At 45.5% G+C, this 27425-nt stretch overlaps 1 protein-coding gene across 2 annotated transcripts in view; it reads left to right on the top strand.

Annotated features, from left to right (window-relative positions):
* Nucleotides 1-594: 594 nt before the first annotated feature.
* Nucleotides 595-27425, top strand: part of gpat2 (glycerol-3-phosphate acyltransferase 2, mitochondrial) — a 56278-nt gene continuing 29447 nt past the window's right edge. The window contains exons 1-6 of one of the 2 annotated variants that reach the window (XM_029763281.1): nucleotides 595-749; nucleotides 3780-3889; nucleotides 12881-12991; nucleotides 21477-21550; nucleotides 21642-21752; nucleotides 23172-23294. In XM_029763281.1, the coding sequence (XP_029619141.1) occupies nucleotides 3818-3889; nucleotides 12881-12991; nucleotides 21477-21550; nucleotides 21642-21752; nucleotides 23172-23294 (491 nt within the window). In that variant the 5' untranslated portion in view covers nucleotides 595-749; nucleotides 3780-3817. Of the gene's footprint in view, nucleotides 750-953; nucleotides 1260-3779; nucleotides 3890-12880; nucleotides 12992-21476; nucleotides 21551-21641; nucleotides 21753-23171; nucleotides 23295-27425 lie in introns of those variants that run through there. The other variant, XM_029763282.1, reaches the window with a different exon arrangement.

Raw genomic sequence — 27425 nt, 5'->3', positions numbered from 1 at the left:
CTCAACACCAGCCTGGGTCACTGTCTTTTAGATACCTGTACATTCTCACATGGTTCCACCTTAGTGGAAGAAGGCAATCATCACCGCTCTTCCTCAGAAGCCTTCTCCCAAAGAAAACAAAGACTGTTGACTTGTTGCTCTGAACTCCATTGTAATGAAGTGTATTGAAAAGATCATGGCGTGTAAGCTTCAGTCAGACTAAACACACTGTTGGACCCGTATCAGTTGGCTAACAAATACGAACGTCGCACAGATGAAGCAATCCTTAGTATAGTGCATCTCATCCTGCAACATCTGGAGAACCCCAAGGCCTATCTATGCTCGACTGCTATTTGTGGATTTTAGTTCAGCATTTAACGTCAAAATTACTTTTATTTTCATATATAGGCAATAAGTGAGGTGTTTGTTGTGTCTTCTGTTAACATTCAAATGGCACAGTATTATTCTCTATCAAGAATCGAGTGCCTTTTAGCGCACCCAGTCTTGGTTCGCACGGTGGGGAACTGACCAATTAAAACGTAGAAACTAAAAACAACACGCACAATCAAAACGGTCTGTTGATCCTCCTACTTCTGTTGGCACGCCCACTTCTAGACAGCACGTATGCAAATACCCATACTTGGAGCTAGCAAGTTGGCTAGTTACATAAGCTAGCAAGCTGTGCAAAACAAGCAGTCAAACGTATCATCGAGTAGCGTTGAACAACTTCAGAGGAGAGTAGAAAAGGCGTTAAGAGAGAAAGAAGACAGGTAGGCCTATGTTGTGGCTCTGCCTAGTTTACGTAACAAACTAATTCCTGTCCACTCTGTCTTAGTACCATTTGATGTTTAGCGAGATGTACCCATGGAGGTGAATGGGAGAAGGAGGAAAGGACGGAGAGAGCAGGGATCAGGCACGTGCATAGATGGGAGGTCTTTCTGAGCACCTGCCCTTTTGCCCTCCTATAAGAAATGTGCCCATTCAGATTGGTGGCGTTTAACTTTTTATTTCACTTAGTATATTTTCTTTGTTGTTATTCGAGTTGCCCATCAAACCAGCTAATTTTGAATCTTAAACTCCCTCCTCCTTCGATCCAACGCGTGCGCGTACTGTACTTCTCCTTATTACTTGTCCTGCAAGCAGAAGCTATCGGCGCTGAACGGTAGTGTAGGCTACTAGTGGCTCCCTTTTGATTTGCCTGTGTCATTTCACGGTCAGGAACAGGGAAGGCTTCAATTCGACTGTCAGTAGGCCTAAAAGGCAGATAACTCCAATCACAGGTAAAGACTAGTTAGATTGTTTCAACAGAATAGCTACCTAGCAAAATACTTAGCTGCTTTACATAATCTATACTGAACAAAATTATAAACGCAACATATAGAGTAATGGTCCCATGTTTCATGAGTTGAATATAAAGATCTGAGACATTTTCCATAAGCAGACAAAGCTTATTTCTCTCAAATTTTGTGCAGAAATGTGTTTAGTGAGCATTCCTCCATTGCCAAGATAATCCATCCACCTGACAGGTGTGGCATATCAAGAAGCTGATTAAACATGATCATTACACAGGTGCACCTTGTGCTGGGGGCAAAAGGCCATTCTAAAATGTGCAGTTTTGTCACACAACACAATGCCACAGATGTCAACATTTTTGAGGGCGCATGCAATTGACATGCTGACTGCAGGACTGTCCACCAGAGCTGTTGCCAGAGAATTTAATGTTAATTTCGCTACCATAAGCCGCCATCATTTTAGAGAATTTGGCAGTACGTCCAACTGGCCTTACAACCGCAGACCACGTGTAACCACGCCAGCCCTGGACCTCCACATCCGGCTTCTTCACCTGTGGGATCAACTGAGACCAGCCACCCAGACAGCTGATGAAACTGTGGCTTTGCATAACCGAAGAATTTCTGCACAAACTGTCAGAAACCGCCTCAGGGAAGCTCATCTGCATGCTTGTCATCCTCACCAGGGTCTTGATCTGACTGCAGTTCGGCGTCGTAACCGACTTAAGTGGCAAATGCTCACCTTCGATGGCCATTGGCATCACTTGAAAAGTGTGCTCTTTATGAATGAATCCCGGTTTCAACTGTACCGGGCAGATGGCAGACATGTGGGAGAGCAGTTTTTTGTTGTCAATCTTGGGAACAAAGTGCTTTATGGTGCTGTTATGGTATGGGCTGGCATAAGCTACAGGCAATGGAAGAAAAAAAATGCATCCAGCAACTTCGCACAGCCATTGAAGAGTGGGACAACATTCCATAGGCCACAATCAAGTCTGATCAACTCCTCTATGTGAAGGAGATGTGTTGTGCTGCATGAGGCAAATGGTTGTCACACCAGATACTGACTGGTTTTCTGATCCACACCCCTACCTTGTTCTTTAAGGTATCTGTGACCAACTGATGTATATCTGTATTCCCAGTCATGTGAAATCTATAGATTAGGGCCTAATGAATTTATTTCAATTGACTGATTTCCTTAGATGAACTGTAACTCAGTAATATCTTTGAAATTGTTGCATGTTGCGTTTTATATTTTTGTTCAGTGTACATTCCCTATGATCAGCTGATAGCCCACCCCTCTTTGCCCTCTTTGAGCATTAAGTTAGGCTATACACTTGCTAGAAAGGATAGTTGATTCAGGATGTGAGTAAAGTTAGTAATAAGGAAGTGAGAGTAGAGGGAGAGAGAAATGTGGTGTGGAAGGAGAGATGCAGACAGAGGATGAGTAATTGTAGCTATGGGTTCAGGTTGATAGATGGTTGACTTCTGCCAACACTCCCTGGCCAGGACTGGGTGAGTAAATTTGTTTTTGGGGAGAGGTGTGTGTGTTAAGGCTTTAGCTGTAATTGAAGTGATAAAGCACATTCTGTGCATTTCAATCACAATCCTCTTCTGTTTGTTTTGTGCAGTGTCCAGCACAGCACTGTTATGTATTCATAAAGCGTGCGTGCGTGCTTGCTTACGGGTGTTTGTGCAAAATAAAGCATATGCTTGTGTGTCAAGCTAGATTGGCTTCTAGGGTTACTTTGGTTATAGCTTCACCCTAGAATAACCCTCATTCCCATGGAAAAGTCTGTATGACAGGGTGCATGTGCGTGCGATGCTTTCAGGTGTGTTATCGGCTACAGAGGATGACTGGGTTGGCCACATGCTCAGGCTCTCGGTCAGCTCTCTCCTATTATGGAAGTCTGGCCTTATGTGATACTGAGAGGCAGGGGGAGATGTGTCAGTGATACTGAGAGAGATGTTAGATGCGTCAGTGCACTCACTCATACTGTTTCTCTTGACTGTTGTCTTGTTTGCCAGTGAGTCTGCATTATCTGTCTCTGTGAATGTCTTCACCAGAACACCATTTTTCTATTGATAACAGATGAACAGGAAGGCATACATGTCTAATAAAATCTAATTGTAATGGCAGTTAAGAACAGAAACAGCCTCTTGTGTTTGAGCACCATTGTTTCAGCCTGTGAGCTAACAAGTTGCTCTTCTGGTTATTGAATAGGATGTTGGCTAGGCCTTCTATAAATCAATAAATTCACCTTATTAGCATAACATAAATATGCTATGCAGAACATGGTCAGATCCACTCGGGTCTGTAAGATATAATTACATAGACCCGATGACAATCAAACAGGACCCAGCTCAGACCCGAGGGACAAGTTTGAATTTCAAACACAAACCCAATCCGTTCGGGTCTCAGGTATATCGTGTCCACCCGGACACGTGAAGAGCTCTACAGTGTATGTTTGAAGTAAACCTGCTCTTACCCTGCCACCCTCTTTGTGTCTGTAGGTCCCTGAGAGAGTGACACACCTGTGGAACGAACCACCATGGTGCAGAAGAGTGGGTATGACTTTACTGAAGCCCTCATCCCCCAGGGCACTCAACAGAAGAGACCAGCAGTAAGAACACCCTTCTGCCTACAGTACACCCACCTACCTACCCACCAGGGGTTCCGTTAGGGAAATTTGGCGCCAGACATTTGACCGGCAACATTTTAATTTACCGGACCCATATGCATTGGGTATGTAACCTGATTAGGGCATCCAACCACGGTGCTCAGAATGACAAATCATATTTTGTTTATGGTAATTAAATATTAACAGAACGATGTGCGATTCTTCTTAATGAATTCTGATGTGCACTTCGAAGATGTTAGAATAACTGTCCACATTTACTTTTCCTCAGCCAACAAGACCAGTAACTAATAGCAAAATCACTAGCCTATGTCATTCTACTATACCCCATAGTACAAACGTTTACCTATTCTATTGGTCAGCTTGTCGAGAAAGAATTTGCCTATTCCAAACAGACTGGGACAGTTGCGGGACGAAAGATCCCAAATTCATACAACCAGTAGGCTACATAAAAATAAATTATACTTTAAAAGGCAATAAGTGATGGAACAGATCAGAACGTTTAGCTTAAAATGTTAATAAAGATGATTTATTTACATAATAAGTGCAGCACGGCAGTAGGCTACACGCAACGTATCGTTCCATAATGCAATTAGTGGGAAAACGCCGTTGCGAGTGGTTTCATGTAACAGATGAAAATATCCTTTGAACATTTAGAAAGAGGGGAGATCTAACATGCAACAACTAGCATGGGTTGCTAATAATATATTATGACTAGGATTGTGCCTTTGGCTACTGGACAATAAAGAAAGTTAATATAAAAGATTTGCCTCCACGGATATGGTCTGAATTTTGGCTAGCCTACTTTAAAGCAAGGTAAGACATGCCTCATAACGTAGTAAAATGATTAAGTAAGCTATGTTTTCAAAATGGATACTGCCTCCATCTCATTGAATGTGGTGTGTGACATGCTGATGAAGCCTGCCTTCCGTTGCCAATGCATTTGCTGTTTGAGATGTATGATGCTACAAGCTTGGCACACCTGTATTTGGGGAGTTTCTCCCATTCTTCTCCGCAGATTATCTCAAGCTCTGTCAGGTTGGATGGGGAGTGTCGCTGCACAGCTATTTTCAGGCGTCTCCAGAGACGTTTGATCGAGTTCAGATCCGGGCTCTGGCTGGGCCACTCAAGGACATTCAGAGACTTGTCCCGGGCGGCTAGCTCTATGAAGAGTCTTGGTGGTTCCAAACTTTTTCAATCTTTAAGGATGATGGAGGCCACTGTGTTTTTGGGGACCTTCAATGCTGCAGACATTTTTTGGTACCGTTCCTCAGATCTGTGCCTCGACACAATCCTGTCTCTGAGCTCTACGGACAATTCCTTCGACTACATGGCTTGGTTTTTGCTCTGACATGCACTGTCAACTGTGGGACCTTGTATAGACAGGTTTGTGCCTTTCCAAATCATATCCAATCAATTGAATTGACCACCGGTGGACTCCAATATATTTGTAGAAACATCTCAAGGATGATCAATGGAAACAGAATGCACCTGAGCTCAATTTTGAGTTTCAAATCAAATTTTATTAATTTAAAAAAATATGGATAAGAATAAGAGATGAAAGTAAGAAGTAATTAAAGACGAGCAGAAAAAAAAAAAAATATATATATATATATATGCATGCATGCATGCATGCATGCATACATACATACATACATACATACATACATACATACATACATACAGGGGGGTGCCGGTACAGAGTGTCAATGTGCGGGGGCACCAGTTAGTTGAGGTAGTATGTACGTGTAGATAGACTTAACTAAGTGACTATGCCAGTGGTTCTTAACCTTGTTGGAGGTACTGACCCCCACCAGTTTCATATGCGCATTCACCGAACCCTTCTTAATTGGAAAAATAAAATTCAAAACATAGGTATATATTTTACTGGTGCACAAAATGAACCGTGCATCAACATCAGTGTTCAAAGAAAAAAACCATTAAAACATGATTTTCACACAAAAACAAAAACATAATAATGAATATTTACTGCAAATCAGTGTGACTTCTGCTGTTGCCTTTCAGAGACCAGTTCAGAAATGCGCGGCTTCACCTTGGCAAGTGCCACTCTCATGTCATTTTCGCAACAAAGTCTGTTCCTTTTCTTCGTTTTTATGTCCAGCATCCTCGAAAAGGATTGCTCGCAAAGATATGTTGTAACAAACGGTATGAAAATCTCCAGAGCTTTCTTAGCAATAACAGGGTACGTTACCATTTGTTGACACCAAAACGTTGAGAGCGTTGTTGTTCTGAAGAGTTGCTGTTGAACCTGGCTCTGCTGAATTTCAATGATTTCATCGAGGTATTCATCATTGACATCTGTTGTCTCAACACTAAACGTGAACGGCTGTCTCACCCATGCTGGATATGACTCTCTTGTAGGGAAGTATCCGTCGAGAGACTTTGCAAGCTCATCTAAGTGCGTGGCAATTGCTTGCTTCAGTTCCGCGGGTACAGAAATGTCTCCGATTCCAGATACATCTTCGATCTTACTTACACAGTCGTCCAGCAGGGGAAAGTTTGCGAAGTTATCGTTCTCTGTTCATTGTTTCCATAACGGTAGCTTTTTTTGAAAAGCCTTCAGGTTTTCTTCCGCTTCGATGATGTTGACTCCACCGCCCTGCATCTGTTGATTGAGATGATTGAGAGCTGCGAAGATATCAGCCATGTACGCTAAAATGAGAATGAACTCAGATTTTTTTAAGCAATCTGCATGACGATGTTGGTGCTCTTGCAAAAACAGGGCTAATTCCACACGCACGGCAAAAACACGATTCAGCACCTGTCCCCGGGATAACCACCGAACGTTAGAATGGTACAGCATTACCTCGAATTCAGAGCCCATTTCTTTACACAGCTCACTGAAGATGCGGTGCCTCAGAGCACTATTTCGCACATAGTTCACGCATTCCACTACAATTTTGAATACTTCTGCCAGTTTTGGAGGCAAGGTTTTTGTTGCCAACGCATGCCTGTGCAGAATACAATGCGTAACAATGATGTGTGGTGCATCGGCTTTCACTAGCGCACCAAAACCAGACTTTCTTCCCAGCATGACTGGAGCTCCGTCCGAACAAACTGCAGAAACCATATCCCACGAAAGATTGTTGTCTTTGAAGAAATCATCCACAAGTTTCTTCACATCGGCTGCCTTAGTTGTTGTCGTAAGAGGCTTACAAAATAAAAAATCTTCCTTTATCACGTCATCTTTCACATAGCGCACAAATACAGCAAGCTGGCTTAGATTGGAAACGTCTGTGGTCTCGTCGAGTTGAAGGCTGAATTTTGCCGGGCTTGAAATCAGATCTGCAACTACTTGAGCCAAGATGTCTTTGCTCATGTCCTCTATTCTGTCGCTAATGGTGTCATTTGAAAGAGGAATTTGGGATAACTTAACTTCAGCCGCTTTTCCCAGCATGATATTCGCCATCTTCAACACAGCTGGTTTTATGAGTGTTTCACCAATGGTGTGTGGTTTGCCCTGCTTTGCGATCAGGTAAGCAACTTCGTACGATGCTGTGAGGCTCGGTTTGTTGATGGGTACAAAGCCGAGAACAGGCAGAGTAGCCTTTTCATCGAATCTGGCTCTCTTCACCTTGAATTCAGCGAGCGTTGTGTTCTTGTATTGTCCATCTCCATGCAGCTTAAGGAAGTGTTCTCTTAGTTTTGCCGGTGCTAGACTAGAATTGCTCAACTTGGCATTGCAAATCATGCAGTTAGGACGCTGACTCTCATCACGTTCCGTTATACATGTGAATCCATATTGTACATATTCGTCCGACCACTTTCTTTTTTTGCTCGACATAGTTAGTATGAAGGGATTAGAATATTAAGAAAGAAATCACACGACGTACCATCACGACAGTCACAATTCGACTACTGAGCGCGCCAAATTCCCTGCAGCACAGATAGGCCAAGCGATGTTGCGTGATCACCTGCAGCCAATGATGGCCAAGCGGGGCGTGTCATCACGAATCATATGAGTCGGGTGTGTGTCTTGACCTCCGCCGAACCCCTGAGACTAACTCACCGAACCCCTGGGGTTCGATCGAACCCAGGTTAAGAACCACTGGACTATGCATAGATGACAACAGAGAGTGGTGTGGAGAGGGGGGGGGGGGTGTTAATAGTCTGAGTAGCCATTTGACTAGCTGTTCAGGAGTCTTATGCCTTGGGGGTAGAAGCTGTTTAGAAGCCTCTTGGACCTAGACTTGGAACTCTGGTACCGCTTGCCGTGTGGTAGCAGAGAGAACAGTCTATGACTAGGGTGGCTTGAGTCTTTGACAATTTGTAGGGCCTTCCTCTGTCACCGCCTGTTATAGAGGTCCTGGATGGCAGGAAGCTTGGCCCCAGTGATGTACTGGGCTGTTCGCACTACCCTGGTCATTATGGCCAAACAGTTCTATTTTTGTTTCATCAGACCAGAGGACATTTCTCCAAAAAGTACAATCTTTGTCCCCATGTGCAGTTGCAAACCGTAGTCTGGCTTTTTTATGGCGGTTTTGGAGCAGTGGCTTCTTCCTTGCTGAGCGGCCTTTCAGGTTATGTCGATATAGGACTCGTTTTACTATGGATAAAGATATTTTTGTATCTGTTTCCTCCAGCATCTTCACAAGGTCCTTTGCTGCTGTTCTGGGATTGATTTGCACTTTTTGCACCAAAGTAGGTTCATCTCTAGGATACAGAACGCGTCTCCTTCCTGAGCGGTATGACGGCTGCCTGGTCCCATGGTGTTTATACTTGCGTACTATTGTTTGTACAGATGAACGTGGTACCTTCAGGCATTTGGAAATTGCTCCCAATGATGAACCAGACTTGTGGAGGTCAACAATATTTTTTCTGAGGTCTTGGCTGATTTCTTTAGATTTTCCCATGATGTCAAGCAAAGACGAGTTTGAAGGTAGGCCTTGAAATGCATCCACAGGTACATCTCCAATTGACTCAAATGATGTCTATTAGCCTATCAGAAGCTTCTAAAGCCATGACATAATTTTCTGGAATTTTCCAAGCTGTTTAAAGGCACAGTCAACTTAGTGTATGTAAACTTCTGACCCACTGGAATTGTGATACAGTGAAATAATTTGTCTGTAAACAATTGTTGGAAAAATGACTTGTGCCATGCACAAAGTAAATGTCCTAACAGACTTGCCAAAACTATAGTTTGCTAACAAGAAATTTGTGGAGTGGTTGAAAAACCAAGTTTTAATGACTCCAACCTAAGTGTATGTAAACTTCTGACTTCAACTGTAAACCATATGCCATTGCCGTCTCAGTCACCAGATCTCAACCCAATTGAACACTTATGTAAGATTCTAGAGTGGCGCCTGAGACAGCGTTTTCCATCAACAAAACACCAAATTCTGGAATTTCACGGTGAAAAATGTTGTCTCATCCCTCCAATAGAGTTCCAGACACTTGTAGAATCTATGCCAAGGTGCATTGATGCTGTTCTGGCTCATGGTGGCCCACCCTGTTAAGAGACTTTATGTTGGTGTTTTCATTATTTTGGCAGTTACCTGTACCTACCCTACTGCCTCCTATGGGCCCTGGTCAAAGTAGCAAACTATAGAGGGAATAGGGTGCCATTTGGGATGTATCCTATGATATGATGAATACATAGCAGTCAAGTGTGATGTAAATGTTTTCACCCATCTCTGGCAGGTTCCAACAGAATCTCTTCCAGCTCGATATGGGATTCCGATGTGGATTTGGTTTGGAGAGTTGCTTTCAACATGTCAGCACTTTAGATTTTTCCACAATAAGTTCTTAATGTAGTGAATACTTACTGGCTCATTTATCAGTGTCATACTGTAGGCTCTCTATTAAAGTGGATTGTCCCTGGGATTTGCAAATATTTGAAAAAGGCTTACCTGTGATTTGGCTGGAGGAATGGAAGGAATATACAGTCATGGCCAAAAGTTTGAGAATTACACAAATATACATTTTCACAAAGTCTGCTGCCTCAGTTTGTATCATGGCAATTTGTATATACTCCAGAATGTTATGAAGAGTGATCAGATGAATTGCAATTAATTGCAAAGTCCCTCTTTGCCATGCAAATGAACTGAATCCCCAAAAAACATTTCCACTACATTTTAGCCATGCCACAAAAGGACCAGCTGACATCATGTCAGTGATTCTCTCATTAACACAGGTGTGAGTGTTGACGAGCACAAGGCTGGAGATCACTCTGTCATGCTGATTGAGTTCGAATAACAGATCTGGAAGCTTCAAAAGGAGGGTGGTGCTTGGAATCATTGTTCTTCCTCTGTCAGTCATGGTTACCTGCAAGGAAGCACGTGCCGTCATCATTGCAGCCAGTAAGAATGCACCTAAATCAACCATTTATCGGATCATCAAGTACTTTAAGGAGAGCGGCTCAATTGTTGTGAAGAAGGCTTCAGGGCGCCCAAGAAAGTCTAGCAAGCGCTAGGACCGTCTCCTAAAGTTGATTCTGCTGTGGGATCGGGGCACCACCAGTACAGAGCTTGCTCAGCAATGGCAGCAGGCAGATGAGAGTCCATCTGCACACACAGTGAGGCGAAGACTTTTGGAGGATGGCCTGGTGTCAAGAAGGGCAGCAAAGGAGCCACTTCTCTCCAGGAAAAACATCAGGGACAGACTGATATTCTGCAAAAGGTACAGGGATTGGACTGCTGAGGACTGGGGTGAAGTCATTTTCTCTGATGAATGCCCTTTCCGATTGTTTGGGGCATCTGGAAAAAACCTTATCCGGAGAAGACAAGGTGAACGCTACCATCAGTCCTGTGTCATGCCAACAGTAAAGCATCCTGAGACTATTCATGTGTGGGGTTGCTTCTCAGCCAAGGGAGTGGGCTCACTCACAATTTTGCCTAAGAACACAGTCATGAATGAAGAATGTTACCAACACATCCTCCGAGAGCAACTTCTCCCAACCATCCAGGAACAGTTTGGTGACAAACAATGCATTTTCCAGCATGATGGAGCACCTTGCCATAAGGCGAAAGTGATAACTAAGTGGCTCGGGGAACAAAACATCAATATTTTGGGTCCATGGTCAGGAAACTCCCCAGACCTTAATCCCATTGAGAACTTATGGTCAATCGTCAAGAGGCGGGTAGACAAACAAAACCCCACAAATTCTGACAAACTCCAAGCATTGATTATGCAAGAATGGGCTGCCCAGAAGTTAATTGACAGCATGCCAGGGTGGATTGCAGAGGTCTTGAAAAAGAAGGGTCAAAACCGCAAATATTGAATCTTTGCATCAACTTCATGTAATTGTCAATAAAAGCCTTTGACACTTATGAAATGCTTGTAATTATACTTCAGTATCCCATAGTAACATCTGACAAAAATATCTAAAGACACTGAAACCACAAACTTTGTGAAAATTAATATTTCTGTAATTCTCAACTTTTGGCCACGACTGTTCATTAGTGGAGGCTGCTGAAGGGAGAATGGCTCATAATGATGGCTGGAATGGCGCAAATGGAATGGCATCAAGCACACAGAAACCATGTGTTTGATACCATTCCACTTATTCCGCTCCAGCCGTTACCACTAGCCTGTCCTCCCCAATTAAGGTGCCAACAACCTCCTGTGATATACATGCATAATGATCTGCATGTCATTATGCAGTGTTTTCCCCTTACTGACACGTCTTTTCAGTTAACACACTTCCTCACACCCTCTGTCTTCCTCACTCTCATAAAACACACACACACCACTCTCTCTCTCCCACAAACACACATACACACACTACTCCCAACTTTTAAAATGATAGGCACCAAACAGAATTGAAGGAGCACCAGAAATAAATAGATTTGATATAGTGTAGGCTTACATTTAGGTCTAAATGAATTCTTCCTTTTGAAATACCCCTCATGAGTAGCATACTCTTTTCCTTTCTTCCTGTGCCAATTAAATTTGCCTAAACCCACTGTCAAGTTACCAGGCTGTTAGCTAGCTGGGTAACATGACTGAACAACGTTGTCTGTTACCAAACCAATCATTAGCGACCCAGGATTAGTGTAAAAGGCCCGTGACATGGTTTATGAAATTATAGCAAATGTGCGTGAATCCTGATAGGTAGAATGAGAGGCATCTCTGGTAATATGGGTCATATTGTTTTCACTGGTTATACTAGAGACAAGATGTTTTCTCTGCTCCATTTTCCCTCTCTGGCACTCAGAGGCTGCATGTCAGGGAACTTTCAAAGTCTACTCAGACTGGTCTGTGCTCTTGGTTGTAACAGGTGATGAAATAATACAATGTATCGCTTTGCGGGCTGCTCCAATGTAACAAATATACAACTCTAACAACATAAGACTCATCAGGGTCTGGGTTTGCATCCCCGCTCACATCACAGTTAAATTATATATTTTTTTAAACAAAGTTAAGTGGGTATTATTGCCTGCTCATTCAAGAGACTAGTGGCTGTTGCTTAAATTCAACTGAATTTATAAACAAAACTGACTTTAGAAACATTTTAGAACGGGCGCCCGCAGGTTCTTTAGATCGGTCGGGCTGAAAAAGTTGATAGTATCGTATGAAACAGTACTACGGTATTCTAAAATCTTGGAATCATTTTGGTAACGTGATATTACCGTGGTCCCGTGCTACACTACAAGCAAGCCAATCAATGCCTTTGTCTGTTACACATGCGCACACACACAGCACAATACTTGTGTGTTGGGAGTAGACAGAATAATAATGGATTTGGTCTCACTGACAGGGATGTCATGTAAATACATTCTACTGCCACTTAGCTAGTTTGAAAGTCAACGCTCAAAAGTCCTATACAGTGACAATCCGGTTTGTGTTAGACATGTTTATGACATGTTGTTGATATAAGATCATGTGTTTGTGCCGGACGATATAAGAACAATACCTAATATGATTCATGTTAACTCAGAGTTGATGCTGTTGTCAATTTACATTGTGATTTTGTGTGTATGTTAATGCCATATCCCTAAATTCTCTCCCTGTTAGTTGTCGTGGGGGTCGAAGATCAAGAAGAAGCTGAAGACTGTAGCTCCCTACCTCGGCAAATTCAGACCATCTGTAGGACAATGTTGCCACCAGTGTACCCCTGACAGCCTGGTAAGTAGGGGGAGGGGAATGGAGAGCGAGGCGAGGTGGGTACCCTCTTACATCTAGACGTTCCGCTAGCGGAACACCTGCTCCAATATCCAATGATAACTTCCATTTTTCAAACATATGACTATTTTACACCATTTTAAAGACAAGACTCTCCTTTATCTAACCACACTGTCCGATTTCAAAAAGGCTTTACAGCGAAAGCAAAACATTAGATTATGTCAGCAGAGTACCCAGCCAGAAATAATCAGACACCCATTTTTCAAGCTAGCATATAATGTCACAAAAAACAAAACCACAGCTAAATGCAGCACTAACCTTTGATCTTCATCAGATGACAACCCTAGGACATTATGTTATACAATACATGCATGTTTTGTTCAATCAAGTTCATATTTATATCAAAAACCAGCTTTTTACATTAGCATGTGACGTTCAGAACTAGCATTCCCACCGAACACTTCCGGTGAATTTACTAAATTACTCACGATAAACGTTCACAAAAAACAATTATTTTAAGAATTATAGATACAGAACTCCTTTATGCAATCGCGGTGGCCGATTTTAAAATAGCTTTTCGGTGAAAGCACATTTTGCAATATTCTGAGTATATAGCTCGCCATCACGGGCTAGCTATTTTGACACCAACCAAGTTTGGTACTCACCAAACTCAGATTTACTATAAGAAAAATTGGATTACCTTTGCTGTTCTTCGTCAGAATGCACTCCCAGGACTTCTACTTCAATAACAAATGTTGGTTTGGTTCCAAATAATCCATAGTTATATCCAAATAGCGGCGTTTGTTGTGCGTTCAAGACACTATCCGAAGGGTGACGCGCCCGGCGTGCTTCGAAGCATGTCAAACGCTGTTTAAAATCAATTTCTATGCGATTTTACTCGTAAAAAAGTGATAATATTCCGACCGGGAGTTGTTGTTTTCGTTCAAAGACTGAAAATGAAAACATGGAGTCGTCTCGTGCACGCGCGTACCAGTCTCATTGTTCTCAGATCGACCACTTACCAAATGCGCTACTGTTTTTCAGCCATGGCCTGCAAAGTCATCATTCAACGTTCTGGCGCCTTCTGAGAGCCTATGGGAGCGTTAGAAAATGTCACGTTACAGCAGAGATCCCCTGTTTTGGATAGAGATGATCAAGAAGGCCAAGAAATGGTCAGAGAGGGCGCTTCCTGTTTGGAATCTTCTCAGGTTTTGGCATATTCTAGTTTCTGGGCAGGAGTAATAATCAGTTTAACCTCTATAGGACCGGCGGGACGAATTCGTCCCACCTACGTAACAGCCAGTTGAATCCTGTGGCGCGATTTTCAAAACCTTTGAAATGCTATTACTTCAATTTCTCAAACATATGACTATTTTACAGCTATTTAAAGACAAGATTCTTGTTAATCTAACCACACTGTCCGATTTCAAAAAGGCTTTACAACGAAAGCAAAACATTAGATTATGTCAGCAGAGTACACAGCCAGAAATAATCAGACACCCATTTTTCAAGCTAGCATATAATGTCACAAAAACCCAGAAGACAGCTAAATGCAGCACTAACCTTTGATCTTCATCAGATGACACACCTAGGACATTATGTTATACAATACATGCATGTTTTGTTCAATCAAGTTCGTATTTATATCAAAAACCAGCTTTTTACATTAGCATGTGACGTTCAGAAAAAGCATACCCCCCGCAAACTTCCGGGGAATTTACTAACAATTTACTAAATTACTCACGATAAACGTTCACAAAAAGCATAACAATTATTTTAAGAATTATAGATACATTACTCCTCTATGCACTCGATATGTCCGATTTTAAAATAGCTTTTCGGATGAAGCACATTTTGCAATATTCTGAGTAGATAGCCCGGCACCACAGGGCTAGCTATTTAGACACCCGGCAAGTTTAGCCTTCACCAAAATCACATTTACTATAACAAAAATGGTCTTACCTTTCCTGTTCTTCGTCAGAATGCACTCCCAGGACTTCTACTTCAATAACAAATGTAGGTTTGGTCCCAAATAATCCATAGTTATGTTCCATCAGCGACGTTTTGTTCGTGCGTTCTAGACACTATCCCTATGGTAAATAACGGTCGTGCGCACGGCGCATTTTCGTGACAAAAGATTTCTAAATATTTCATTACCGTACTTCGAAGCATGTTAACCGCTGTTTAAAATCAATTTTTATGCCATTATTCTCGTAAAAAAGCGATAATATTCCGACCGGGAATCTGCAATTAGCTAAACAGCCGAAGGAAAATACTGAACGGGGTCGAATCGGGCACGCGCCTAATTCCATTGTCCTATGATGGGCCACTTGGAAAAGGCGATAATGTGTTTCAGCCTGAGGCTGCCTCGTCATCGTTCAGGTTTTTCCCGGGCTCTGAGAGCCTATTGGAGCCGTAGGAAGTGTCACGTTACAGCTAAGATCCTGACTCTTCAATAAACAGAAGCAAGAACAACAACACCTTGTCAGACAGGCCACTTCCTGCATGAAATCTTCTCAGGTTTTTGCCTGCCATAGGAGTTCTGTTATACTCACAGACACCATTCAAACAGTTTTAGAAACTTTAGGGTGTTTTCTATCCAAAGCCAATAATTATATGCATATTCTAGTTACTGGGCAGGAGTCGTAACCAGATTAAATCGGTGACGTTTTTTATCCGGCCGTGAAAATACTGCCCCCTATCCATAACAAGTTAAGCAATAAGTCCCGAGGAGGAGTAGTAGTGCGTTGCTAGGTAACAACGTAAACAATGGCACTTTTTATGAATGTACAGGCCATGTGTATGTTGTCTCCAGTAGAGGCTGCTGAGGGGAGAACGGCTCATAATAATGTCCGGAACGGCGCAAATGGCATCAAACACCAGGAAACCATTTGTTTGATGTATTTGATACCATTCCAGTAAGTCCGCTCCAGTCATTACCATAAGCCCATTCTCCCAAATTAAGTTGCCACCAACCTCCTGTGGTTGTCTTGTATATCATGGGCAGGATAGGCTCTAACAATGGGAATTCCAAACCACCCGTTGTATAATTAAGCAATATGACGCAGAGTGCCTGGATATAGCCCTTAGCCGTGGTATATTGGCCATATACCACAAACCCCTGAGGTGGCTTATTGCTATTATGAACTGGTTACCAACGTAATTAGAACAGTAAATACTTATTTTTTTGTCATACCCATTGTATATGGTCTGACATACTGTAGCTTTCGGGCATTCAGGGCTCGAACCTCCGGGTTTATAAAAGAGAGAGTGTCTTCCTTTTCCTTGTGTTCCTCCATTTTGACACCTAACTACTGTTTTCAGACTAATGCAAATCCAAGATGGCGTAGCAGATGCAAATCCAAGATGGTGTAGCAGTCGATCGTGTCTTTGTCTTATCCCGTGTAAATAGCCGGCTTTTTCTTTTCTTGCATACATTTTAATCTCACTTTCTGTTTACAAACTAAATATACTTTCCTGCAACCCGCCTCACCCAATGTGGTACGCATCTGCTATTTTTATTCCTTATAACTGGAACCTCTGTCAGGAGCTAGCCAGCTAACTAGCTACTAGTCTTTATTAGCCACGGCTAGAGGTCTTCACCTTTTAGCTCGGACATCGCCAGCTTTAGCTCGGACAATACATGCCAGCCTGCACAGCGCGATATCAACCCAGAGCATATCAAACTGCTTCCCCCTACCACATCACCGGATTTCTGCCGCTCTGGATCATTACACCAGATCATTGCAGCTAGCTAGCTGCTACCGAGTGGCTACTGTTAGCTAACGCCTCTGTCCCGAAGCAAGCACCAGTTAGCCTTGAGTTAGCCACGAGCTAGGCCCATATACCAGCTAATTCTATTGCTACAATACCTCTTTTGCCAATTGGCCTGGACCCTTTGTCGATGCGGAACCCCGCCGATCCATCACGACTGGTCTGCCGACGTTGTCGCCCAATGTGGTCTCAACAGGCTTTTCTGTTGCGAGGTCGCCGAAGACCCATCTTCTTACCCCGGCCCGCTAGCTTTCTAAGCGCCGTGTCTCCCTCTCACCTAGCGTAGTACTGACTACTGAACGGCTCCCTGACTAACCTGTTGCTGTTCTTTGGACCCTATGATCACTCGGCTACACAGCTGATGCCCCCCGGACTGTTATAAAAACACGGTACCTCATTTTGTTTATCTGTTGGCCCCAGCCTCGAACTCAGGTCCTGTATGTACCTAATTGACCTGCTCTGCCCTTTCATCGCCATTTACCCGTTGTTGTCTTAGCTCTCCCGATCAACACCTATGACTGCTTTATGCCTCTCTCGGCTAGTCCTTATTGTTTCAGTCCCGCTCACCTTACCTTAGATAGCTCTTTTGTCCCACCCCCCACACATGCGGAGACCTCAACTGGCTTAACAGGTTTCATCTCTGGTGGGACCACTCTCATCGTCACTCAACGCCTAGGTTTACTCACATCCTGCCTTACCCTTGTACATTATGCCCTGAATCTATTCTACAATGCCCAGAAATCTGCTCCTTTTATTCCCTGTTCCCAACGCACTAGATGACCAGTTCTTATAGCCTTTAGCCATACCCTTACCCTAGTCCTACTCTGTTCCTCTGGTGATGTAGAGCTTAACCCAGGCCCTATAGACCCCAGTACCACTCCTATTCCCCAGGCGCTATCATTTGTTAACTTCTGTAACCGTAAAAGCCTTGGTTTCATGCATGTTAACATCAGAAGCCTCCTCCCTAAGTTTGTTTTATTCACTGCTTTAGCACACTCCACCAACCCTGATGTCCTAGCCATGTCTGAATCCTGGCTTAGGAAGGCCACCAAAAATTCTGAAATTTCACCAACTACAATATTTTCCGCCAAGATAGAACTGTCAAAAGGGGTAGGTCGCAATCTACTGCAGAGAGCTTGCAGAGTTCTGTCATGTTATCCAGGTCTGTAACCAAACCAGTTTGAGCTTCTACTTCTAAAAATCCACCTTTCCAGAATAAGTCTCTCACTGTTGCCGCCTGCTATAGCCCCCCTCAGCCCCCGTTGTGCCCTGGACTCCATATGCGAATTGATTGCCCCTCATTTATCTTCAGAGTTCGTTCTGTTGGGTGACCTAAACTGGGATATGCTTAACACCCCGTCCGTCCTACAATCTAAGCTAGATGCCCTCAATCTCACACAAATGATCGAGGAACCTACCAGGTACAACCCCAAATCCGTAAACACGGGCACCCTCATAGATATCATCCTGACCAACCTGCCCTTTAAATACACCTCTGCTGTCTTCAACCAGGATCTCAGCGACCACTGCCTCATTGCCTGCATCTGTAATGGGTCTGCGGTCAAACAACCACCCCTCTTCACTGTCAAACGCTCCCTAAAACACTTCAGCAAGCAGGCCTTTCTAATCGCCCTGGCCCGGGTGTCCTGGAAGGATATTGACCTCATCCCGTCAGTAGAGGACGCCTGGTTATTCTTTAAATAAGCATGCCCCATTTTTTTAAATGTAGAACTAAGAACAGATATATCCCTTGGTTCACTCCAGACCTGACTGCCCTTGACCAGCACAAAAACATCATGTGGCGTACTGCATTAGTGTCGAATAGCCCCCGCGATATGCAACTTTTCAGGGAAGTTAGGAACCAATATACACAGTCCGTCAGGAAAGCAAAAGCTAGCTTTTTCAAACAGAATTTTGCATTCTGTAACACAAATTTCCAAACGTTTTGGGACACTTAAGTCCATGGAGAATAAGAGCAGCTGCCCACTGCACTGAGGCTAGGAAACACTGTCACCACCGATAAATCCACTATAGTTGAATTTCAATAAGCATTTTTCAACAGCTGGCCTTGCTTTCCACCTGGCTACCCCTACCCCGGCCAACAGCTCTGCACCCCCCGCAGCAGATAGCTGATGTTCTGAAAGAGCTGCAAAATCTGGACCCCTACAAATCAGCTGGGCTAGACAATCTGGACCCTCTCTTTCTAAATTTATCCACCGCAATTGTTGCAACCCCTATTACTAGCCTATTCAACCTCTTTCGTATCATCTGAGATCACTGAAGATTGGAAAGCTGCCTCGGTCATCCCCCTTTCAAAGGGGGAGACACTCTAGACCCAAACTCTTATAGACCTATATCCATCCTGCCCTGCCTTTTTAAAGCCAGATCACTGACCATTTTGAATCCTACTGTACCTTCTCCGCTATGCAATCAGGTTTCCGAGCTGGTTATGGGTGCACCTTAGCAACGCTCAAGGTCCTAAACGATATCATAACCGCCATCGATGAAAGACAGTACTGTGCAGCCATCTTCATCGACCTGGCCAAGGCTTTCGACTCTGTCAATCACCACATTCTTATCGGCAGACTCAATAGCCTTGGTTTCTCAAATGACTGCCTCGCCTGATTCACCAACTACTTCTCAGATAGAGTTCAGTGTGTCAAATCGGAGGGCCTGTTGTCTGGACCTCTGGCAGTCTCTATGGGGGTGCCACAGGGTTCAATTCTCTGGCCGACTCTTTTCTCTGTATATATCAATGTCGCTTTTGCTGCGGGTGATTCTCTGATCCACCTCTACGCAGACAACACCATTCTGGATACTTCTGGCCCTTCTTTGGACACTGTGTTAACAAACTTCCAGACAAGCTTCAATGCCATACAACACTCCTTCCGTGGCCTCCAACTGCTCTTAAATGCTAGTAAAACTAAATGCATGCTTTTCAACCGATCGGTGCCCGGAGAGCGAGCCTATGGAGGGGGTGCCCAGAGAGCGAGCCTATGGGGGGGTGCCCAGAGAGCGAGCCTATGGGGGGGGTGCCCAGAGAGCGAGCCTATGGGGGGGTGCCCAGAGAGCGAGCCTATGGGGGGGGTGCCCAGAGAGCGAGCCTATGGGGGGGGGTGCCCAGAGAGCGAGCCTATGGGGGGGTGCCCAGAGAGCGAGCCTATGGGGGGGGGTGCCCAGAGAGCGAGCCTATGGGGGGGGGTGCCCAGAGAGCGAGCCTATGGGGGGGGGTGCCCAGAGAGCGAGCCTATGGGGGGGGTGCCCAGAGAGCGAGCCTATGGGGGGGGTGCCCAGAGAGCGAGCCTATGGGGGGGGTGCCCAGAGAGCGAGCCTATGGGGGGGGTGCCCAGAGAGCGAGCCTATGGGGGGGGTGCCCAGAGAGCGAGCCTATGGGGGGGGTGCCCAGAGAGCGAGCCTATGGGGGGGGGGGGTGCCCAGAGAGCGAGCCGGCCTATGGGGGGGGGGGGCCCAGAGAGCGAGCCGGCCTATGGGGGGGGGGTGCCCAGAGAGCGAGCGGGCCTATGGGGGGGGGGGGGCGCCCAGAGAGCGAGCGGGCCTATGGGGGGGGGGGGCGCCCAGAGAGCGAGCGGGCCTATGGAGGGGGGGGGGCGCCCAGAGAGCGAGCGGGCCTATGGAGGGGGGGGGGCGCCCAGAGAGCGAGCGGGCCTATGGAGGGGGGGGGGGGCGCCCAGAGAGCGAGCGGGCCTATGGAGGGGGGGGGGGCGCCCAGAGAGCGAGCGGGCCTATGGGGGGCGCCCAGAGAGCGAGCGGGCCTATGGGGGGGCGCCCAGAGAGCGAGCGAGCCTATGGGGGGGGTGCCCAGAGAGCGAGCCTATGGGGGGGTGCCTATAAGACCCCTTTCTGTGTTTGCAGAATTTGCCGCATGAGGGTGGCAGAACACAGGGCGTTCTTATTGAACCATCTCTATTTACATGTAGCTTATTTCACCCTACTTTTGGATTATAATTGGATGAATGTATGAATATCTTGCTTTAATATGTTTGTGTCATCATTGCAAATCAATTACATTATACTTAAACACTTAAGCTTCAACCAGTAAAATTGCTCTTTGGCTAGTTTTTGCTACAGCTTATAAGAAGGAGTGTTAGCATTCTAGCTAACAACTGTTTCATCCAAAATAGTTATTTTGCAAAACAATCACAAAATATAATCTTAGCGACTGTTCAAGCAAGAATTAAAACATCATTGTAAGCGTATGAGAACCCAAAAATGTATTAAGTTTAGAAGTAGTAAAAACGTAAATCTAAATGTTGAATGGCCGCAAATGGTGATGGCTTTCTTATTGCCGCCAAGAGTCGTGCGCATCTGTGCGCGACGTCAGTGTGTCGTGTACTGGAAAAGGGTCTATAGAAAGAGGCTATTGAGGTGTACCCATAGAGATGGGGTTGACCTGACACACAAAGCACATTTAGCAAACCCAGTCATGTCCTAATAAATGGCCCCATTTAAATGAAGTCCTTAGAGGACGTTTACTGTTCACATCAGTCAATCTCTGCAGCAGTGGTGGCTGGAGACACTTTAAATCAGGATGGGTTCATAGTAATGTCTTGAACAAAATTCATGGAACGGTGTCAATCGCATCAAACGTGTTTCATACCATTCCATCACTCAATTCCAGCCATTATTATGAGGTGTGGTACTGGTAGTGTGTAGTAGTCTTTGGACTGGTCTAACCAACTAGGTTGTGTTTCAGGGCAAGAAGCTGGGACAGACCATACCCTCTCTGGGCTTCCATAATCTACTGAGTGTCAATGAGACCCACACCAGGTAGGCGTAACACATATATTACACACACACACAGACCTCCACGGCCTTACACTGTGTGCAAACACACAATGATGTTTCCTGGGTGTTGTAGGTATCGTGGTTGGCTGGTGAGGAGAGTGTGCTGTGTGCTGTTGGTCAGAGGCTGCAGGGTCTACCCTAGTCCTGCTACTGACAGAGTGGAGCGAGTCTCCCAAAGCAACAGGTGTGTGTGTTCAAGCTTTATTGTTGCATGCATAAGTACAGTTAACGCTTCGAACACACCGATGGCGTCATTGCATTTTGGTACACCAGAATTACATTCATTTCCAATGAAACGCTGCGTTTGCTGTGCAGCATTGTGTTGCAGAGGCAGTTGCAGTGCGTTCGGTGTGGTGCAGATGTTGGATTTATTGAACATATGCGTCAAACTGTATGTGTAGACGGCTTGACAGAAATGGTAGCAGAAGGTGAATGTTGAACTTTTGTTGCACACATATCCAGATGATGCTGCATACTATTTTGCTCAATGATGCTGTTGGTGTGTTCAAAGCGTAAATGTTTAACTTGCAAGCTCTACACAACAGTGCAGTAATCACTATAAAAAATAGTATAGCGAAAATGGATCGTTCCTACAGACATATAACAAATGGATCGTCGCTATGTACCTAAACTCTCTCTCTCTGGAAAAAACAAGACCACATTAATTGAAAACCACTGGGACCAGCAGATATACACTCACATGCCAGTTTACTAGGTACACCACCCCATTCACGAAAATGGTTTGAGTCAATGTTAGAATAGGCAAAACGAGTGGCTTAAGCGACTTTGACCGTGGTATGATCGTCGGTGCCAGGCGTGCCAGATCCAGTAACTCAAACGAATTCCCTCCTTGGCTTTTCACGCATGACCGTGTCTAGGGTTCACAGAGAATGGTGCGACAAACAAAAAACATCCAGTCAGCGGCAGTCCTGTTGGCAAAAACAGCTTGTTGAGAGGTCCATGGACCCATCCTGGTTCGTACAGGCTGGTAGCGGTAGTGTACTTGTGTGGGGAATGTTTTCATGGCACACGATAGGTCCCTTGATACCAATTGAGCCAAACGAACGTTTCCGACACCTTGTAGAATCCTTCTCCTGATTAATTCAGGTTGTTCTGGAGGCAAAGGGGGTCCGACCCAGTACTAGATGGGTGTACCTAATAAACTGTCCGTGAGTGTATAAATGTGAACGGGAGTAATAGTGGCCAATAGCAGGATAAATCAATGAACAACAGCGTAGTGGAAATAATACATCTAATTAAGGATTTTAGCAGCAGCGTAGTAGTAGTAGTTAGCCTTTTAACAGTCTTATGGTCAGGGGATAAAAACTGTTTAAGAGTCTGTCGTTCTGAGCTTTGATGCACCGGTACCATCTGCCGGACGGGAGTATGGAGAACAGTCCATGTCTCGGGTGGCTGGAGTCTTTAGCCATTTTCTGGCCTTTCTCAGACACCCCCTTGCATGTACGTCCTTGATGGCTGGGAGCTCACCCAAGCTCACCCCAAGTGGTTGTGTGTATGAGTGCGTGCATACGTGTTTGTGCACGTGTTAAGTAAAATGGCTGTTTTGTCCTGTGTTTCCTATCCCAACGTATTTGTGTTTCAGGGTGCAGAAGGCTCTCTCCTCACCAGACATGGCACCAGCGGGGGGAGACACCCGGGGCTCACTCACCCACCTTACCCCCTACTTCCCCCTCATCAACACCTGCATCTCTCCACAGCTTCTACGGTGGGTCTGTCTGTCCGGCTGTGGGTGCGTCCCAAAAGGCCCATAGAGCCCTATCAAAAGTAGTGAATATAGGGAATAGAGTGCCATTTGGGATTAACTGTCTGTTCCATAAATCTTGGAATTTGTTTTTGGAATATCATTGTCATTGAAATCCTGTCTTGGAGCTAATTTGACCTGCCATCTGAATTTCACTGCCTTTCAGATTCCATAGATGGTGGAATATAATGTCGGCCCGGATGGAATTGAAAATTCTCTTTTCAATTCCATCCCCAGTAGATATACTCGGTCATTGGAATTCTATTGTGGTTGTCTTTAATATCTGTCTACTTCTCTCCACCAGCGCTTGCTCTCGCACGCACTCTCTCTCCTCCCACGAATTCCATCTAATTTCCAGCCAATGTCATCTGATCCTCTTTATCTTCTCTCTTTCTACCCCTACCCCTCAGGGTAAATCCATTTCAATTCATTTACTTTTTCATAGCATCCTTTTGATTTAAACAAAACTTTTCATGTTTGTCCATTGTAGAAGTGCTCAAAAGGGGACTTTTTGGACCTGAATGCCTTCATCACTGGAAAATCTAAAAGTTTGATATCATTTAAAAGCTTACAAACAGGGTTGTCAAACTACAAAGAACTGATTAAAGTGATTAAATTCAAATGGGTTTACCCTGCGCTTTCTCCATATCAGTGTCATGTTTCTCCTATCTTTCCCTCACAAACACTCTTTAGAATTAGAGCACTCCTGAGAGCTCTGTAAAGCACTTTCTGACAACTGCTGAGGTTGAAAGGGCTTTACAATTTTTTGGAAATGATTGATTGATTGAGCTCACATACAGCTATGTTTTTAGGGTTTGTCTCTCTCTAGGCTAAGTGTTACTGAAGGGGTTTGTCTCTCTCCAGGCTGGTAGGCTGAGTGTTGCTGAAGGGGTTTGTCTCTCTCTCTCTCGGCTGAGTGTTGCTGAAGGGGTTTGTCTCTCTCTCTCGGCTGAGTGTTGCTGAAGGGGTTTGTCTCTCTCTCTTGGCTGAGTGTTGCTGAAGGGGTTTGTCTCTCTCTCTCGGCTGAGTGTTGCTGAAGGGGTTTGTCTCTCTCTCTTGGCTGAGTGTTGCTGAAGGGGTTTGTCTCTCTCTCTTGGCTGAGTGTTGCTGAAGGGGTTTGTCTCTCTCTCTTGGCTGAGTGTTGCTGAAGGGGTTTGTCTCTCTCTCTAGGCTGAGTGTTGCTGAAGGGGTTTGTCTCTCTCTTTCTAGGCTGAGTGTTGCTGAAGGGGTTTGTCTCTCTCTTTCTAGGCTGAGTGTTGCTGAAGGGGTTTGTCTCTCTCGCTCTAGGCTGAGTGTTGCTGAAGGGGTTTGTCTCTCTCTCTAGGCTGGGTGTTGCTGAAGGGGTTTGTCTCTCTCCAGGCTGGTAGGCTGAGTGTTACTGAAGGGGTTTGTCTCTCTCCAGGCTGGTAGGCTGAGTGTTGCTGAAGGGGTTTGTCTCTCTCTCTCGGCTGAGTGTTGCTGAAGGGGTTTGTCTCTCTCTCTTGGCTGAGTGTTGCTGAAGGGGTTTGTCTCTCTCTCTTGGCTGAGTGTTGCTGAAGGGGTTTGTCTCTCTCTCTAGGCTGAGTGTTGCTGAAGGGGTTTGTCTCTCTCTTTCTAGGCTGAGTGTTGCTGAAGGGGTTTGTCTCTCTCTTTCTAGGCTGAGTGTTGCTGAAGGGGTTTGTCTCTCTCTCTCTAGGCTGAGTGTTGCTGAAGGGGTTTGTCTCTCTCTCTCTAGGCTGAGTGTTGCTGAAGGGGTTTGTGTCTCTCTCTCTAGGCTGAGTGTTGCTGAAGGGGTTTGTCTCTCTCTCTAGGCTAAGTGTTGCTGAAGGGGTTTGTCTCTCTCTCTAGGCTGAGTGTTGCTGAAGGGGTTTGTCTCTCTCGCTCTAGGCTGAGTGTTGCTGAAGGGGTTTGTCTCTCTCGCTCTAGGCTGAGTGTTGCTGAAGGGGTTTGTCTCTCTCGCTCTAGGCTGAGTGTTGCTGAAGGGGTTTGTCTCTCTCGCTCTAGGCTGAGTGTTGCTGAAGGGGTTTGTCTCTCTCGCTCTAGGCTGAGTGTTGCTGAAGGGGTTTGTCTCTCTCTAGGCTGGGTGTTGCTGAAGGTGTTTGTCTCTCTCTTTAGGCTGAGTGTTGCTGAAGGGGTTTGTCTCTCTCCAGGCCGGTAGGCTGAGTGTTGCTGAAGGGGTTTGTCTCTCTCGCTCTAGGCTGAGTGTTGCTGAAGGGGTTTGTCTCTCTCGCTCTAGGCTGAGTGTTGCTGAAGGGGTTTGTCTCTCTCTAGGCTGGGTGTTGCTGAAGGTGTTTGTCTCTCTCTTTAGGCTGAGTGTTGCTGAAGGGGTTTGTCTCTCTCTCCAGGCCGGTAGGCTGAGTGTTGCTGAAGGGGTTTGTCTCTCTCTCTAGGCTGAGTGTTGCTGAAGGGGTTTGTCTCTCTCTCTAGGCTGAGTGTTGCTGAAGGGGTTTGTCTCTCTCTCTAGGCTGAGTGTTGCTGAAGGGGTTTGTCTCTCTCTAGGCTGAGTGTTGCTGAAGGGGTTTGTCTCTCGCTCTAGGCTGAGTGTTGCTGAAGGGGTTTGTCTCTCGCTCTAGGCTGAGTGTTGCTGAAGGGGTTTGTCTCTCTCGCTCTAGGCTGAGTGTTGCTGAAGGGGTTTGTCTCTCTCGCTCTAGGCTGAGTGTTGCTGAAGGGGTTTGTCTCTCTCGCTCTAGGCTGAGTGTTGCTGAAGGGGTTTGTCTCTCTCCAGGCCGGTAGGCTGAGTGTTGCTGAAGGGGTTTGTCTCTCTCGCTCTAGGCTGAGTGTTGCTGAAGGGGTTTGTCTCTCTCGCTCTAGGCTGAGTGTTGCTGAAGGGGTTTGTCTCTCTCGCTCTAGGCTGAGTGTTGCTGAAGGGGTTTGTCTCTCTCTAGGCTGGGTGTTGCTGAAGGTGTTTGTCTCTCTCTTTAGGCTGAGTGTTGCTGAAGGGGTTTGTCTCTCTCTCCAGGCCGGTAGGCTGAGTGTTGCTGAAGGGGTTTGTCTCTCTCGCTCTAGGCTGAGTGTTGCTGAAGGGGTTTGTCTCTCTCTCTAGGCTGAGTGTTGCTGAAGGGGTTTGTCTCTCTCTCTAGGCTGAGTGTTGCTGAAGGGGTTTGTCTCTCTCTAGGCTGAGTGTTGCTGAAGGGGTTTGTCTCTCGCTCTAGGCTGAGTGTTGCTGAAGGGGTTTGTCTCTCTCGCTCTAGGCTGAGTGTTGCTGAAGGGGTTTGTCTCTCTCGCTCTAGGCTGAGTGTTGCTGAAGGGGTTTGTCTCTCTCTAGGCTGGGTGTTGCTGAAGGTGTTTGTCTCTCTCTTTAGGCTGAGTGTTGCTGAAGGGGTTTGTGTCTCTCTCTCCAGGCCGGTAGGCTGAGTGTTGCTGAAGGGGTTTGTCTCTCTCCAGGCCGGTAGGCTGAGTGTTGCTGAAGGGGTTTGTCTCTCGCTCTAGGCTGAGTGTTGCTGAAGGGGTTTGTCTCTCTCGCTCTAGGCTGAGTGTTGCTGAAGGGGTTTGTCTCTCTCGCTCTAGGCTGAGTGTTGCTGAAGGGGTTTGTCTCTCTCTCTAGGCTGAGTGTTGCTGAAGGGGTTTGTCTCTCTCTAGGCTGAGTGTTGCTGAAGGGGTTTGTCTCTCGCTCTAGGCTGAGTGTTGCTGAAGGGGTTTGTCTCTCTCGCTCTAGGCTGAGTGTTGCTGAAGGGGTTTGTCTCTCTCGCTCTAGGCTGAGTGTTGCTGAAGGGGTTTGTCTCTCTCGCTCTAGGCTGAGTGTTGCTGAAGGGGTTTGTCTCTCTCGCTCTAGGCTGAGTGTTGCTGAAGGGGTTTGTCTCTCTCGCTCTAGGCTGAGTGTTGCTGAAGGGGTTTGTCTCTCTCGCTCTAGGCTGAGTGTTGCTGAAGGGGTTTGTCTCTCTCTAGGCTGGGTGTTGCTGAAGGTGTTTGTCTCTCTCTTTAGGCTGAGTGTTGCTGAAGGGGTTTGTCTCTCTCTCCAGGCCGGTAGGCTGAGTGTTGCTGAAGGGGTTTGTCTCTCTCGCTCTAGGCTGAGTGTTGCTGAAGGGGTTTGTCTCTCGCTCTAGGCTGAGTGTTGCTGAAGGGGTTTGTCTCTCTCTCTAGGCTGAGTGTTGCTGAAGGGGTTTGTCTCTCTCTCTA

This window comes from Salmo trutta, chromosome 9 (genome assembly GCF_901001165.1).
Source record: "Salmo trutta chromosome 9, fSalTru1.1, whole genome shotgun sequence".
Classification (NCBI taxonomy): domain Eukaryota; kingdom Metazoa; phylum Chordata; class Actinopteri; order Salmoniformes; family Salmonidae; genus Salmo; species Salmo trutta.
The sequence above is the reverse complement of the archived record's forward strand: the minus strand, read 5'-3'. Positions and strand labels throughout refer to the sequence as shown.